Here is a 15,438-nt window from a genome sequence, read left to right on the forward strand (position 1 = left end):
CATAAAGGCGAGCACAAACTGTGACGCAAGCTGGATTGTAACCGGGGCACGCGACCAACACGTTCAACTCTATCATCGCGCCGTTTTGTTTCTGGCTTTATTGTATTTTTATATTTTCATTTCCTTTCTATAAGTTCAATTAAATTGGATAAAGTTGATGTCATTTCATAGCATTATTAACTGCGTGATTCTGGTCAATTTCGTCATGAATTGAAATTTTTAAGCATATGAATTTGTAAAACCATACATAAATACAAACATTTGAATAAACTTTCAATAGAAATGAATGTTCAATACTGTTCAATGTTGTAAAAAAATGGCTTTAACTTATCAAATTCGAGTAGAATCCGAATAGAGTCAACCATTTAGGTAGCCGATAAGATGGAATAATTATGAAATTGACAAAAATCAGTCAGAAAATTTGATAAGATAAATTTTTTGTTTAACTCTCCACCTTCATGCACTTCATTTTGTAAATTATGCAGCTTCAAAATTGAAAATGAATGAACAAACTAGAATTAACCGCCACGTACAGATACTCCAACAATGGAGGACATATTAAAGCTCCACATACAGATAAACTCTTAAACTCTTTATTAAACGATACGCTAAATATGGCCACAAGCAATATCAGCAGAATATCGAGGAGATAGGAAAATTTCCGAGATTAGCCATGATCACGCACAACCCTAGTGCATGCCGTATCTATGGTATCGAGCTTTCGATAAAAACTCGTCCAAAGCACTCCAAGCTGCTCATATACGAGTGCTTTCAGTCCGCCAGCAACATTTGTTCGTCGTCGACCGGCTAGTGAGTTTGGTGTCGGCATTTTAACTCGTCGCGCGATTAATTTGATTTATTCTAGAACTTTTTTAATTCGTTAGTTAATAAAAGTGAGAAATAGTTGTAAAATGGCTTCAAAGGTTCCAAATGTGACACTGAACAGTGGCAAATTGATGCCCATTCTTGGATTAGGAACATGGGGGGTAAGTAGGAGGCATTTTGGCAACATGTGGCTGAGAGTTGTTCTTTTTTCCCTTCATGCAATTGGGTGTTAGATAAATAGTCGTGGATATATTATACTTTAATGTGATTTGGAGTTGAGTAGATAAGGTGGAGTCATTTGTGTGAAATTCAATGATAATTCCTTGTTTCCACGGTTTTTCAATTTAGAAATATTTCTTGCCAGTATTGAAGTTGGTTTGGTGAATTCATCAGAATTCTTAGTGAGAACAGGTTAGAATGTTCCAACGTCATCCGACCTTGAATTCAGAGCAGGAAACGCATATTTGTAGCAAAAATCAGCTGTGCTGCTTCTTTGCGAATAATATTATTACACTCAGCGCTAAAACTCACACCCGCCCATAGTTAATGAAAGATGAATTTGTGCAAAGCCATTCATCAGAACTACAGTAGAAGCCAAACATTTGTATAACGATCGTTTTTAAAGTTTTCTTTGCAAAACAAAGTTTTATTAACATCGGTTCGATGTCTGTTTGTTTGTCTGTCTGCCTGTTACACGCACTGTTCTCAGAAATTGTTATACCGATTGACACGAAATTTGGTGAGAAGCTGGGAACTGTGAACACCCACACATGCAGTGAGTGGTATCTTTCTACGTTGAGATTCAGGGGGGACCCCATACATGTAAAAGGGGATGTAAAAGTTGAGTTTACCGTGTAAATTTACTGCAACTAAATATCAATATTACACTAAAGTGAGTAGTCAGACATGTGAAATGCATATACATAACGGGCTACGTACAAATGGGATAGTTCTGCACTCAAATATACTCACATAAGAAGTAAACAAAACCTTTCATACCTGAAATACTGAACTTCCGGTTTCCCGACTTGTTTAAGCATACAGCCGAATGTCTTTAACGTTTTGTGTAAAACAAAACCCTATTAAAATCGATTCATTGTTTGTCTGTCTGTCACACGCACTTTTCTCCAAAATGGCTGAAACGATTCGAACGAAATTTGGTGGACATATGGGAACTAGAAATCGCATGCATACAGTGAGTGACATAAATTTACGTGCAGTTTAAAGAGGGGCTCCCCATACATGAAATGGGAGGGAGTAAAATTTTTTTCATGGAATATAGTCATGTGGGATCTCAATTAGTACTTTCCGACTCTGGCATTAGTTTTGATGTGAATTGTAAAATGTGCGGGTAAGGAGTCAAAAGGTACACACTTAAAGTGAGACAGGACTCATTTTCGGAAACTACCCAACTCAGAATTCCGAAAAAAAATCAGGAAGGCGCGTTTAGATCTAAATCTAAGCCTCAAAAGATGTCCCATTCTGATATCTGCTCAAATAAAATTACTAATAGTATATTACCAACTTTTAGAAATCGACCGAAAAAAACCCCTTAACTTCATCCTAGGAGTACTAGGACATCGGCATAGAGAACATGCAAAGTTTTATGAAAATCAGACTATTAGTGTCAAAGTTATAGCAGTTCAAACTTATCAATTTCGTGCGAATTTACCGCATCCTAAACCATTCAAATGCCCAGCCCCAGCCGCAAAAGGAGTCGGAACGGCTGGTTTGACGATGAATGTAAGCTAGCAACGGAACGGAAGAATGCCGCATACCGAATAATGTTGCATTCTCAAAGAACGCGGGCACGCGCAGAGACTTATCACGAACTCCGTCGAGTGGAGAAGCGACTTCACAGACGGAAAAAGGAAGCCTGGGAGAACCAACAAGTCTGTGAACTCGAAAAGTACAGGGAGTAAGCGCACCAGGCGCGGAAGTTTTACCAACATGTCAGCAGGATGAAGCCTTATACACGTCGATGCTCATCCTGCCGAGACAAAGAGGGAAATCTGATTTCCTACAGTGGGCATATTGGAGCGATGGGATGAGTACTTTGATGAGCTACTGAACAACCAGAACATCGGCGAGTTGGAGGTCCCGCCAACTGAAGACGACGGATAAATACTGCCACCACCAAGTTTAGGAGAAACAGTCCGTGCAATTCATCGGCTAAAAAATCATAAGTCGCCAGGGGCCGGATTGGTTAAATATGGAGGCGACCAGTTACACCAAGTGGTTCATCAACTTGTGCTCAAGATATGGGACAGCGAATCAATGCCTGACGATTGGCAACGAGGCATTATCTGTCTCATACATAACAAGGTAGATATCACACAGTGCAGCAATTATAGAGGTATCACGTTACTGAGTACCATCCATAAGATATTCTCCACTATCTTGCTAGGCCGGATAGCCCCATACGCCCAGAACATCATTGGCCCATACCAAAGAGGGTTTACTCCAGGCAAATCAGCAACAGATCAGATTTGCTCTGTGCGGCAAGCGATGGAAAAACTGTTGAAATATGGACAACAGTTGCACCATCTGTTCATCGACTTTAAAGCCGCCTATGATAGCATAGCCAGGGTAAAACTATACACGGCCATGAGAGAATTCGGTATCCCTACGAAATTGATAAGACTGACTAGGCTAACCCTCACCAATGTGCGAGGCCAGATAAAAGCAGCAGGATCACTTTCAAGACCATTCGACATCAACAACGGTCTACGACAAGGGGATGCCCTATCATGCGTCCTCTTTAACCTGGCCCTCGAGAAAGTGATCCGCACCGAAGACGAATCAACCAACAACATCAAACCGTACTGGCCAAACACGAAGAAGAATAAGGATAGGAGAATACAACTTTAAGACCGTTGACAATTTCTCCTATCTAGGGTCGAAAATCATAACCGATAACAGCTACGATGATGAAATCCGCGCACGGTTGTTGTCAGCCAACAGAGCCTATTTCAGTTTACAAAGACTGTTCCGCTCGAAACGTCTCACTATAGGGTCAAAGCTCTTACTGTACAAGACTATGATCTTGCCAGTCCTCATGTACTCCTCGGAAACTTGGGTTCTTAGCAAGAAAAATGGCAAACTCTTGGCCGCGTTCGAGAGAAGAATTTTTGCCCCCCTACATGAGGATGGACGATTCCGTAGCCTACACAATGACGAAATCTATGAGCGATACCATGACCGTCCGGTTGTGGATAAAATCCGGCTCAATAGGTTACGGTGGGTGGGTCACTTAATCCGTATGGATGAGGATGATCGCGCCCGACATTCGACATAATAATTCCAAATTAAGCTCTTCGCATTTGGTAACATTAAAATCCGAGTGTGAAGCGTATGAGGTTGACTATTATCAATACAGTGCTTTCTATCAAATGATTTATTTAAGTCGGTTTCTAAAAACAGAGGGAAAACGAATTTTTAACTATCTGCGCACGGAATTGTCATGTAATCATCGCTCCTCACATAGGGAAACACAAAACCTTTTATGCCTGAAGCATCAAGCTTCCGGTTTCCTGACATGTTTATTCTGTATTTGTAATTCTGCTCGTTGTAGTCTGAAGTGAACTCTTGAGTTGCTACCACCATTCCTGCTGGTTTTGAAAAAAGTACGGAACGAACGGACGATTTTTTCTAGAATCATCAATGGGACTCAGATTCGGCTTCTAGTCTGGGAAACAGGATCTTTCCTCATTTTAAACAGCATGCCTTTTTCAGGGTTGATTATTAACACAAATACAATGAGGGACACACAAATACAGTGACGTTAAAAATGATAAACCGCCTTCAATTTATAACAATGGGTAGAACAAAACAGTTGATTACCAAGGAGTTAATCATTTTAAAAAAATGATAAGGTGATTGTGAATTGTTGGGAAGTAGATGTGGACTGATCCGAAGAATTATTCAAAAGACGGTTAAGAATTGTGTCCATAGTTCGAACGGAGAAATAGCGCTCAAGCTGGGTATTAATACAAAATTAGGAATGCTCGAAACATCACACGAATAAAGTATTATACAGAAACTTGGATCAGTTATGCTTCGTAATACATTAATAAATTGACAAGATGAGAAATGGAGGGTGGAAATTTTCATACATAAATTAAGGGTCATCATCAGTAACTGCCAAAACAAATGATCTGGGAAAATTAAGGAGGTTCTTTATATAGTTGCTAGGCCTCAAAATATTCTCCATACTAATATCTCTTCAAATAAAGTTAATAATGGTATATAACTTTGCCTTCTTAAATTCATCCTGGAGAGATACAATATTCCAATTATATAGAACAACACATACATAACAAAATTTTTGAAGTGAATACAGGCTCCCTGCGATTAATGCGTTCCTGAAGAGGAAGAACGAGTGTTTATTGGTGGCGATGCTTCTCGTTTTCTTTCCATCCATCATCCAGCTGCTGATGACCATTTATTCCATAATTCACAATTTCACGTTTGTAATTCTGTCAATTTTATTTTGTTCCAAAACTAACCGGGTCTTATGCGTTAAGTCATGCTCCTCAGAGTATCTTTTTACAACAGAGATGAAATGATTCAGATGCCAATCATTTAACCCGTTCTGCGATGCCCAATCCTTTTTGTTTGATGCCCATATGACCACATGTGGGTTTTCAAAAAGACATTTTAATTCAAAATCTCTGTTGTTACTATTAGAATTGACAAATTTTTTCAAAGGAATATTCACAATTCTGACTCTTATTGTGTACACAAGTATCGATCAAATATAATGCGGATGTTTCTTTAAAGAGTGATTTGCGAAGGGCTAGGGGGCTAGGAAGTGTTGTCTTGCTAGGGCGATCAGAGGAGAGGCTTGTGCAGGAAATTTTACATGCAGAACCTTTCATATACCGGCGGCCGAATGAATTTTCATCTTTTCATCTAAAATTGCTTTACAAAGTGAGAGTGCTCCATTATAATGTCAGCACTGTTGTAATGCTTTCTCGATTTTTTTGCATTAAATACCTTGGTTTTTCGAAGGTATTTTTCCAGCATTAATTAAAACAATAGTAATTGATATTGAAATTTTGATTCAAAATCGGCAAGCTTCAAAATGGAAATAAACAGATAATTTTTGAATTCATCTCAGAATTTCGACGGAGATTTTATCTTTAAGATACAATTTGGCATGTGCCGGACGAGTGTTTCCCCAATTTAATGTAATCAAAACACAGAATTCGATTAAACGCTTCCACATTTGAATCAATTACATTGGTCAACAACAATTTTGTTGCCCTTGGCTTGAGAGTGGTTGTAGAGTGATTTTATACGAACGGAAACTATAAATGGTTTTCCAAGATTGACTCTAATTTTTTATTTAATCCCCTTTTTTTAATTACGCGATATGCACTTTTGAGCTACTGTTTTTTTATTTTTGAATAGGGAATTCAAAAAGATTCAAAAACGTATTATTCTTCGGAGAAAAAATGCTTGCAATGCTTTCTTTTATGGTATCCATCAAGGTTTAAAGTTGAAACTTTAATGGTCAGTGGACAATGCACAAACCAAAGTATCAAAACATTTCTATTAATTTTGAGTAACAGCTATTGCATGAACCTTCATTTAGGCAAAAATATGTAGTTTATGCGATTTGGTACACTTTGGAACATTGGTTATCAAAATTCGGTGATTTTTTTGATTTGTACCAAAATATTTTTTGCAATAGATAAATGATGTAGAAGTATGCAGAAGATATTTTAAGTAAATCCTTAACCTTATGAGTCATTTTCATTCACTGTATCATAGGTTTATGATCCCATGGATTTAGATTTGCTTTGCTCGACCAGTACAAATAGAAATGAAAAACGGGCGATTTTTCTTTTCACTTTGTAAACCAAGTAAGAAGTCATCATTTCTTAGTAAACATATATCAATCACTGATGATCGTAGGATCACCCAGCATTTAACTTTCTTGTGGATGAATCTTAGAATCAGGGTGCCTAGATTTCCTTGCTTTTTGTCTCGATTATTTGCCCCATTTCTGGTAGTATTTGTAAAAAACTGCTAAGTACTTCTTTATCGGCTCAACTGGTTTACAAGATCACCAGCAGGCTGGACTCAAAGGATTCGGCAAGGGTTATCACTTTTATAGAGGCAGAACGAAGTTGCGAGATTTGTGCTTTTTGGTTAGCCTATTTCACGCCTTGGAACATATTTAAATTGTGCTTGATTTTTTTTTTCAGATTAACGTACTGGCATAGTAGATCCGCGAGAGAAACGCATGGTATTCAGCGCGTTTATGGAAAATGTATTTGCGATTCGTGCACCAAATCTGCCTGACCTTCAGGTGTTTCGTGCGTGAGTGAGTTATATTAGAACTAATCGACTTTAATAAGCTTCCTGTTCCTACGCATAGGAGTGATAATGTCCTTGGTAGCCAGAATGATAGCTTCATCGACTTCTTTATCCGACAAGTTATAGTTGGTTACGAGTTTTTCAGTTCGGCCACCATTCAACGTATTGTTCACTTTCATTTTCATATTCATGCCTTCTTCTATTGCATTAGATATTGAAGCCGTTAACATGTTGTTGTATCAGCGTACCAGTCAGCCAATTGCCAATGGGCAAACGCGAGCTTAAAGTGTGACTGTTAATCTGGCTTAAGAGAATCAAAGTCACGTCATGAGATGTGCTGGTGTGCGAATTAACGATGCAATAAGTAACCCTTTTCCAACGGGATTTTAATTGAAAACCGCCACCGGATATGTCGTAATAAAATTTGAAGTCACCGGGAACACTCAAGATTTTCGATGGAATTCAAGTCGTTCGAATACCCGGGTCATTTCATTGGCTGTATGCTCCTTTTCAAACCGCTTTTACAATTGAAATCTTTTCTTGTTTCACATTGAATGATTCTAAAAAGTTTTTTAATACTTTCTCGAGTAGGTATCGCTTGAGTTTATATTAGTATTAATTTAGCATAACGGGGTAGTTGTATTGAGTGTAAAGTCAGTGTTACGAATGTTTGGAACAGCGTTGTACTCTTATACATTATACCAATAATATTTAAAATTATCAGGTCCGTCGAAACTAGACGTCAGATCTTTAATCATATGGTTTTTGGTATTCTCCAATGTAGTAAATGCTTAATATTCACTATCTTCTAAAATGTTCATCCGTCCAACAAATCTACGTTAAAATTTCGTACGGATTTCAGAGATCATCTACACAATCTTTGAGGTAATAAAAAGTACAGGCCTCAACAAAAATGTTATTGCAAATAAATATTGTCGTATATGTTACACATTCAGCCAGCAAGTAAAACGATTACATTCATCGCAACTGCATTGAATTTTTTTAGTCATGTTATTATTCTGTTGGGTGCTTGATAAAGATGAATGCCAGAAGTCGTCAGAGAAGTTACATAAAAGCAACCGATAAGATGAAGTTAATCGTATGAATTTACGTTCAGAGATTAACTACAAATATTTCAAAGTGATTGTTTTTATGCCATGTCAAAATAAAATCCTGATTTCTATCTACGAAGCAAATCTGACATAATGTATTTTGTTGATAAGAATGCAAAACTGACTTAATTCAGGTAAAACCGACCATATTTGAATGATTTTTGAAGACTCTCATATTCGACATGATCGCAAAATATGTAATCTATCTGGCCATCATTTAGTAATTTTGTAGTCAATTTTTAAGGAGAAAAGTATATTCTTCTTTCTTCAAGCGAGGTCGGTTTGTCGTGATCGGTTGCCCATTTTTCTCTCATTTATCTGATCTTGATGCAGTCACGAGGCTTTGTAATCACTATCCAGCGTATCAAACCACCGTTGATCAGCTGACTTTTAGGTCGTTTCCCATCAATTTCGATGTTCAGACCAATCTTGACTAATGAATTCTTGGGAGAAAAATATATTCTTGCTGTGATTCCGATCCTTTCACTCGGAGAATCCGCAAATATTCAGAGTATATTTCTTGATATTCAAAGAAGAGGATTTGATTGTTTTTTGGGTTAAAGAGGCTGCTTTTTAAATGGTGAGGAGACGGGAAGAAATAGTCGGTATTTTCCGTTTTCGTAGACATAGAAGTATGATAACATTGCAATTGACCTGCCTTTGAAAATTGAGAAATTGATCCAGGACGGACTTGATTATTCGGCTTTTTAGGTTGCTGTCCCAGAAATGGTAGTCATTTCAAAACGTTTGCTTGGGAACTTAAAGCTAGAAGAAGTTATGGCATTTGGTGGTATCCATACCAGATATTCATGAGTTAAAATTCGAATGACTTTCTCACGCCCTCTTTTAATTACTCTCCAAATTTAAATAAACGAGTTGTGTAAGATTTGCCGACAATGAAAAGATGAAATCTGCGGTTAATAATTATTCTGAGGAGCTCGTCGGCGCTCCTTCAAAACAGGGTATGGGCATTGGAAAAAGTGTATTAAACTAAATAGAGGCTAGGCGAGGAGGAATAAAGATATGAGTTCTGAAATGTTAGTGTTTTCTGGAAGTAAATTTTGCGTCCCATTAGTTTTGAGCGACTGCTTTAGTAAGCTCCCCAAAACAAAAATTTTTTAATACAATTTTCATTCAAAATATTCTTTAGTGCATCGAATACAGGGATTAGCATGATTCTTTAGCTTCTCCATCGCTTTACAAAGCTGGTTCGCCTTTATCGCTTTCAATGTCCCTGTGAATTTTCTTGGTGGTTACATAATCGTTCCTTTGACGCTCCAATTTAAATTTTGAGAATGCGGGGTAGCTCAGAGGACTTATATCTGGAGAATAAGGGGGGTGGTAAGGGTTTCGACCAGGTTTTGCGCTAAAATCTACTGAACACTAAGCGAGGGAGCATTGCCGTGCATAAGAAAAAGCTTCAATCGATGCATGATTTTGGTCTAACGAGCCCGATATGCTTACATAAACGGGCTAGTACTTCCACATAGAACGTGACATTGATTGTCTGTCCCCCTTCATAATGTGCAATACCGTTTCTGCCAAAAAAAAAATTGGGAAATTTTTGCCAGGCGAAGATGGTCTTTGCTGCTTAGTTTTTGGGTTGTAAGCAAAACACCAGCTCTCGTTTTCTGCAATTATTTTTGTATGTGAAACTCTTTGCTCTTGTTGTTCAGTAGTCAAAGTGCGCGGCAAAAACCGTGCCTAGATCTTTCACTTCTTTGAATCATTGCGTAAAATATGCTTTACGACAGTTTCAGATATTCTCCCTCTGTTCTATTAAGCTAAAGCTCACAGGACGAATGTCCTTCAAAACCGTTGCCACTCCGGCGATGTTTCCTTCTGTTACTGTCGTCATTAGTTCAGTGTTATGCGGGTCGCATCGAGATTGTATGATTGATTGATCATGTGAGCCCTTAATTGTAGCGAGCGACAGAGCAGGGACAGCATACACAGTTTCGAACATTTCGAATATTTTTATTGCGTGTATTCTTGCCGCACATCAACATTTTCCCGACCAAATTTGATTTTGCGCTCGACAAAGTAGAAAAGGAATAATAATTTGCAATATATACAATATAGCCATAAGTTCTGTCAGTAAATCGCGAAACATCGTAACGAGAGAAATGAGTAACGAAAAAGAGTGGCAATACTGTGGACATGTAGTATCAGATCCCCTCTTATCCCTACTTAAGTTTCAGACCCCTACAGCTAGTTGTTCGTGAGCAGCCAAACGATGAGGTTCGGCAAGTACAAGAAACGCGCGTCATTGTTGTTTTATACTACTGTGGAAAGACGGGCAAAGAGATTCATACAACGCTTAAATCGCTATCCATAAGTGAACGATTCGTGCACGTAACGTTACAACGGTACAGAGAAACAGATGACATTGAAAATTGGCCGAGAGAGGGGCGTCCGAGGTCTGTACGACAGCCGAATGTTGTACAGGCTATTCGTGCAAGAGTTTATCGTAATCCGCTGCACAAATAGAAGTGTCTAGCGAGTGAAAAGAACGCGACCACGAGTCGTATTTTACGCGAAGATCTCCAGTTAGACGCTGTAAAAACCATTTACTTATGCCTAAATTAAAAGAAATCCGTCTTCAGCGATGCGAAAAACTGATAAAATGCTTCGCGAAAAATGAGCACAAAATTACAAAATTTAACGGATGAAAAAAAATCTTTTCCATTGAAGAAAAATTCGAAAATTATGAAGTTAAGGATCGAACACCACGCGTTCAAAGGGGATACCACCCTCCTTCAGTGATAGTGTGATAGGGAAATTCCTAAGACGGCGTCACAGGCATTCATTTTTGTGAAACAGGTGTCAAGACCAACTCAGCGGTATATGAACGCTGTGCTGTGTTAATTTTCAAAGTGCTGACAGAACTTATGGCTATACCGTGTAGATAATTTGCTGGGCTAAAATTTGAACTGAAACGTTCTTGACAAGGAATATTCACAATTCTGATTTTATGAACAATAATATGTGGACTTCAGGCAAATTTTTGAATCGTTCCGGATCTCTTTATAGTTCAAATTGCATAACTTCACGTGAAACTTTTATAATATTCAAACGATTAGTGACTTAATGAGGTAATAATAAAATACAACTCCAATAGAACAATGCCGAAGCAAATGTTGTTTGTTGATTCAATGTCACGTATTAGAGAAATTTACAATTTAAATTTACCTACAGATCGATAAAATTCTAATTTTCTTAACAATTTCAGTCGCCAAAGGGAGAAGTAGCTGCAGCTGTGAAACATGCATTCGACGTAGGCTATCGTCATATTGATTGCGCTCATGTTTACGAGAACGAGCATGAAGTTGGAGAAGCAATTGCTGCTAAAATTGCTGACGGCACTATCAAGCGAGAAGATATTTTCATCACCAGCAAATTATGGAATACATTCCACAGTCCCGAATTAGTGAAACCAGCCTGCGAAACTACCCTGAAAAATTTGGGCTTGAAATATTTGGATCTTTATCTCATTCACTGGCCCATGGGCTATAAAGAAGGTGGACCATTATTCCCACGAGATGCAAACAATACAGTGGAGTTTTCAGATACCAGTTTCTTGGATACATGGAAAGCTATGGAGAAATTAGTCGATGAAGGATTAGTCAAGTCTATTGGCATTTCCAATTTCAATAAGAAGCAAACAGAAAGCATTCTCGCCAATTCTCGCATTAAGCCAGCTGTCAATCAAATTGAATGCCATCCATATTTGAATCAAAGTAAACTGATCGAATATTCCAAGTCTAAAGGCATTGCTATCACTGCTTACAGTCCTTTGGGATCACCAAACCGTCCATGGGCAAAGCCTGGAGATCCTCTTTTGTTGGAAGAACCAAGAGTAAGTGCGGGCATTGTTGCATTCATTTGTTTATCAAGTTATATGCTTATACTTTTCCTATTTTAGATCGTAGAAATCGCTAAGGCATACAAGAAAACCGCCGCTCAGATTCTTATTCGCTATCAAATTGATCGTGGTGTTATTGTTATCCCGAAATCAGTTACGCTGAGTCGTATTGATTCTAATTTCGATGTTTTCGATTTCAAACTGACTAAAGAAAATATCGCTACAATTGACTCATTTAATAACGGTCACCGCTTTGTGCCTATTTTGGAGTAAGTAGTTACTTTTTCCTGCATAGAATTTTTAGTCAAACTGTCGGTTGAGTTTTTTCACTTAAAAGTTAGCAAAGTAGTTCAGTTAAATAAACAATCTTCAACCAATTTCAGCGCTAAAAATCATAAGGACTATCCCTTCAATGATGAATATTAATTTGGAATTATCCATTCATCAATAATTAGAACGGAACGGTGAGTATATTTTTGCCATTGAAATCAGTTAATCAAATCAATAACCCAATATCGGATTTTAGGCCCAGCTAACATGAGCACAAGCTAATGGAGGATCACACTCGAACACTTCACAGCGAATTGCCTTGACGATAACTCATCTTATGCATTATGTAACATCACTGATAGTGTTGTCATTTAATTTGTAATAAAGAAAAGTATTATTATAATGAAAATGTGTTTACCTTTTACCAGGTAATTCTTATTAAGAATTAATGAACGTTCGTAGTACATACGTGCAAACGATTAGTAGTACATTTTCTTTTTCTCATTGACTATTTTTTAAGGTTTTGTGTAAAACAAAGTGAGAGAGGTTCTATTTTCGGAAATTGCCCAACCCAAAAATGTGAAACAAAACCACGGTGGTGCGCTTATATGTCCCATTCCGATATCTGCTCAAATAAACTTACAATTAGTACTTTTAAGGATTGCGGAATCCTAAGTCCGCATCCACTTGATTTCGGACCGGACAAAATGAGGAGCAATTTACTGCCTCTTTTTGGTCCACGGAAAACTCGTTTATGGCTTAGCCCCTCTTCAATCTTTAAAAATATTAGGCGAAGACGGCTTTACTTCGACCAAAAAAAGAGGGAGTAAGTTGCTCCTCATTTGGTCCTGTCCGACATCAAGTGGATGCGGACTCAGGATCCCGCAATCCTTAAAAAAAATATGTTCAGCTCTGGCCAAACTTTGGCCCAAAGTATGGGGGGATTTGTGTGTGTGTGGTGGGGAGAAGCTACAGCTTCTGAGCACTCAGGCCGTGGTGGCCCATTGTACTCGCGTCCCCCGTCTAACGGAATATTCCGGATTCGTTAACGTATCGTAGGATTTCCGTTAGTGGATGTGATGCTACCCGTCGTAATTGGAGAACATCGGCACCAAAGATTTGATGCCTGATGCGTCCATAGGCGGGGCATTCACATAGGAAATGCTCCGTGGATTCCGCTTCCTCATTACAGGAGGGACACGTATCATCTTCGGTAATTCCTATTCTGAACATATGCCCAGCTAGTGAATTATGGCCTGTCAGAATGCCCACAATACACCTGCAAGTCCTCCTGCTTTTCGACAGGATAAACTTTGCGGTACGTATGTTGGGTTCTGGCAGGAAAAGTTTGGTGTGTCGAGCAGCATTAAGGCTCTGCCACCTGTCATTATGGGAAACTTGTTCCCAGTTTTTGAAAACAGATTTAGCCAATGCTACTGATACCCCAATTGCTGGCTCCGGTCCCGGCATAGGGGAGATTGACCCCTCTTTCGCTAAAGCGTCCGAGATTTCATTTCCTTCTATGCCACAGTGACCAGGTACCCAGAGTAGTTCCACCGTATTGAATCTAGACATAGAATTCAAACGGTTTCTGCATTCCTGAACGATTTTCGAGGTGATCAAAGGACTGCTCAATGCCCTCAGTGCAGCTTGACTGTCACTGCAGATTACGATGCGCCTGCCCTTCAACCGCTCGTCAATCACCCAGTTTGCCACCCTTAGGATCGCATAAACTTCGGCTTGAAAAACCGTTGCATATTGTCCCAAAGGAAAAGCCCACTTCTCGTTTTTATTCGAGAGGTAGACTCCGGCTCCAGAACCCTCTTCTGTTTTTGAGCCATCGGTGTAGAAGACTTCCGTATATCCCTCCACGCATTCCTCTGGGTCTTCCCAGTCCTCTCTAGCGCTTCAGGGTAACTACATATCTTCTACCAAACAGATGTGTGGGGACACGAGAATCGGAAGGCATTGTAAGAACTGGATTCAGTCCTCCCAGTAACTCTTCCAATGCTCTGTGCCCCCCACATCCGTTGTTTTCCCATAGATCTAATCGAATTAGCCTATGAGCTGCTCTCATTGCAGTGAATAAATATATCCAGGGGCTGCAAATTGAGTAGTGCATTCAGAGCTGCGCCGGATGTCGTGCTCATGGCACCAGTGATACCCAGACAAACAGTTCTTTGCAGTGCAGCTAGTTTACGGTGGGGGGATTTCCGTTCAATGTAATTCACAGCCATGTCGTGTTCGAATTATATAAAGGAGCACTTAACATTTGCGGGCCGCTTCGGTCGGGCTGCTGCCAGGGCAGAGGTGAGGCAGCGTATGACGATTTGCATCTGCCCTGGTAAGAAGCCGTAAAGCCGTCTTCGCCTAATATTACAATAGTATGCGAGGAGCTCTTAGAAATTGACTGGACTGGACTCAGTGTCATCTTAGGAGTACTAACGTTTACACCAGCATAGAGAGCAGTATCTGCGCGTACATATGACTGGTTTCATGGAAATCCGACTATTGATGTCAAAGTTATACTAGTTCAAACTTATCAATTTCGTGCGAATTTGCTGCATTTTGAAATATTAAAATTCATTTTAAGAAGAATTTGGTTCTCCCGAGCCTTTTTTAATAAAACCTTATTGTCACACCCGACCTATTCCGAAACGGCTGGAGTTATTGCGGAATTTGGTACATCCTTTTACACATAACAGGTGGCACCATTTTGCCTTGAGTTTAAGGGGGGACTCTCAATATATGCGAAAGGAGGGCGTACATTTTTTCCACAGAATATGGCCCTGTGGGGTATCAAATGAATGAGCTCGATTAGTACTTTTCTAATATTGGGTGGAACGAAGGGGAGTGTTGCCAACTTTTTTCTTTGCCTATCACACGCTTTTTTCTCCTAAATGGCTAAACCGATTCGAACTAAATTTGGTAGACAGCATACATCGAGGAACATAAATTTAGTTTAAAGTTAAAAGGTGGGTTCCCCATACATGTAAAGGAGGATGTAAAAATATTTTTCATTGAATATAGCCATGTGGG

The 15,438-nt window shown here is 39.0% G+C and overlaps 1 protein-coding gene across 1 annotated transcript; it reads left to right on the top strand.

Moving 5' to 3' along the window:
- The first annotated feature begins 763 nt into the window (after window positions 1-763).
- On the top strand, window positions 764-12,808 carry LOC119648739 (aldo-keto reductase family 1 member B1-like). Its single transcript, XM_038050556.1, has 5 exons — window positions 764-986; window positions 11,497-12,123; window positions 12,190-12,398; window positions 12,513-12,593; window positions 12,656-12,808. The coding sequence occupies exons 1-4, from the start codon at window positions 912-914 to the stop codon at window positions 12,553-12,555; spliced, it is 954 nt and encodes a 317-aa protein (XP_037906484.1). The 5' UTR covers window positions 764-911; the 3' UTR covers window positions 12,556-12,593; window positions 12,656-12,808.
- The last annotated feature ends 2,630 nt before the right edge of the window (window positions 12,809-15,438 follow it).

This window comes from Hermetia illucens, chromosome 2 (assembly GCF_905115235.1).
Source record: "Hermetia illucens chromosome 2, iHerIll2.2.curated.20191125, whole genome shotgun sequence".
NCBI lineage: Eukaryota > Metazoa > Arthropoda > Insecta > Diptera > Stratiomyidae > Hermetia > Hermetia illucens.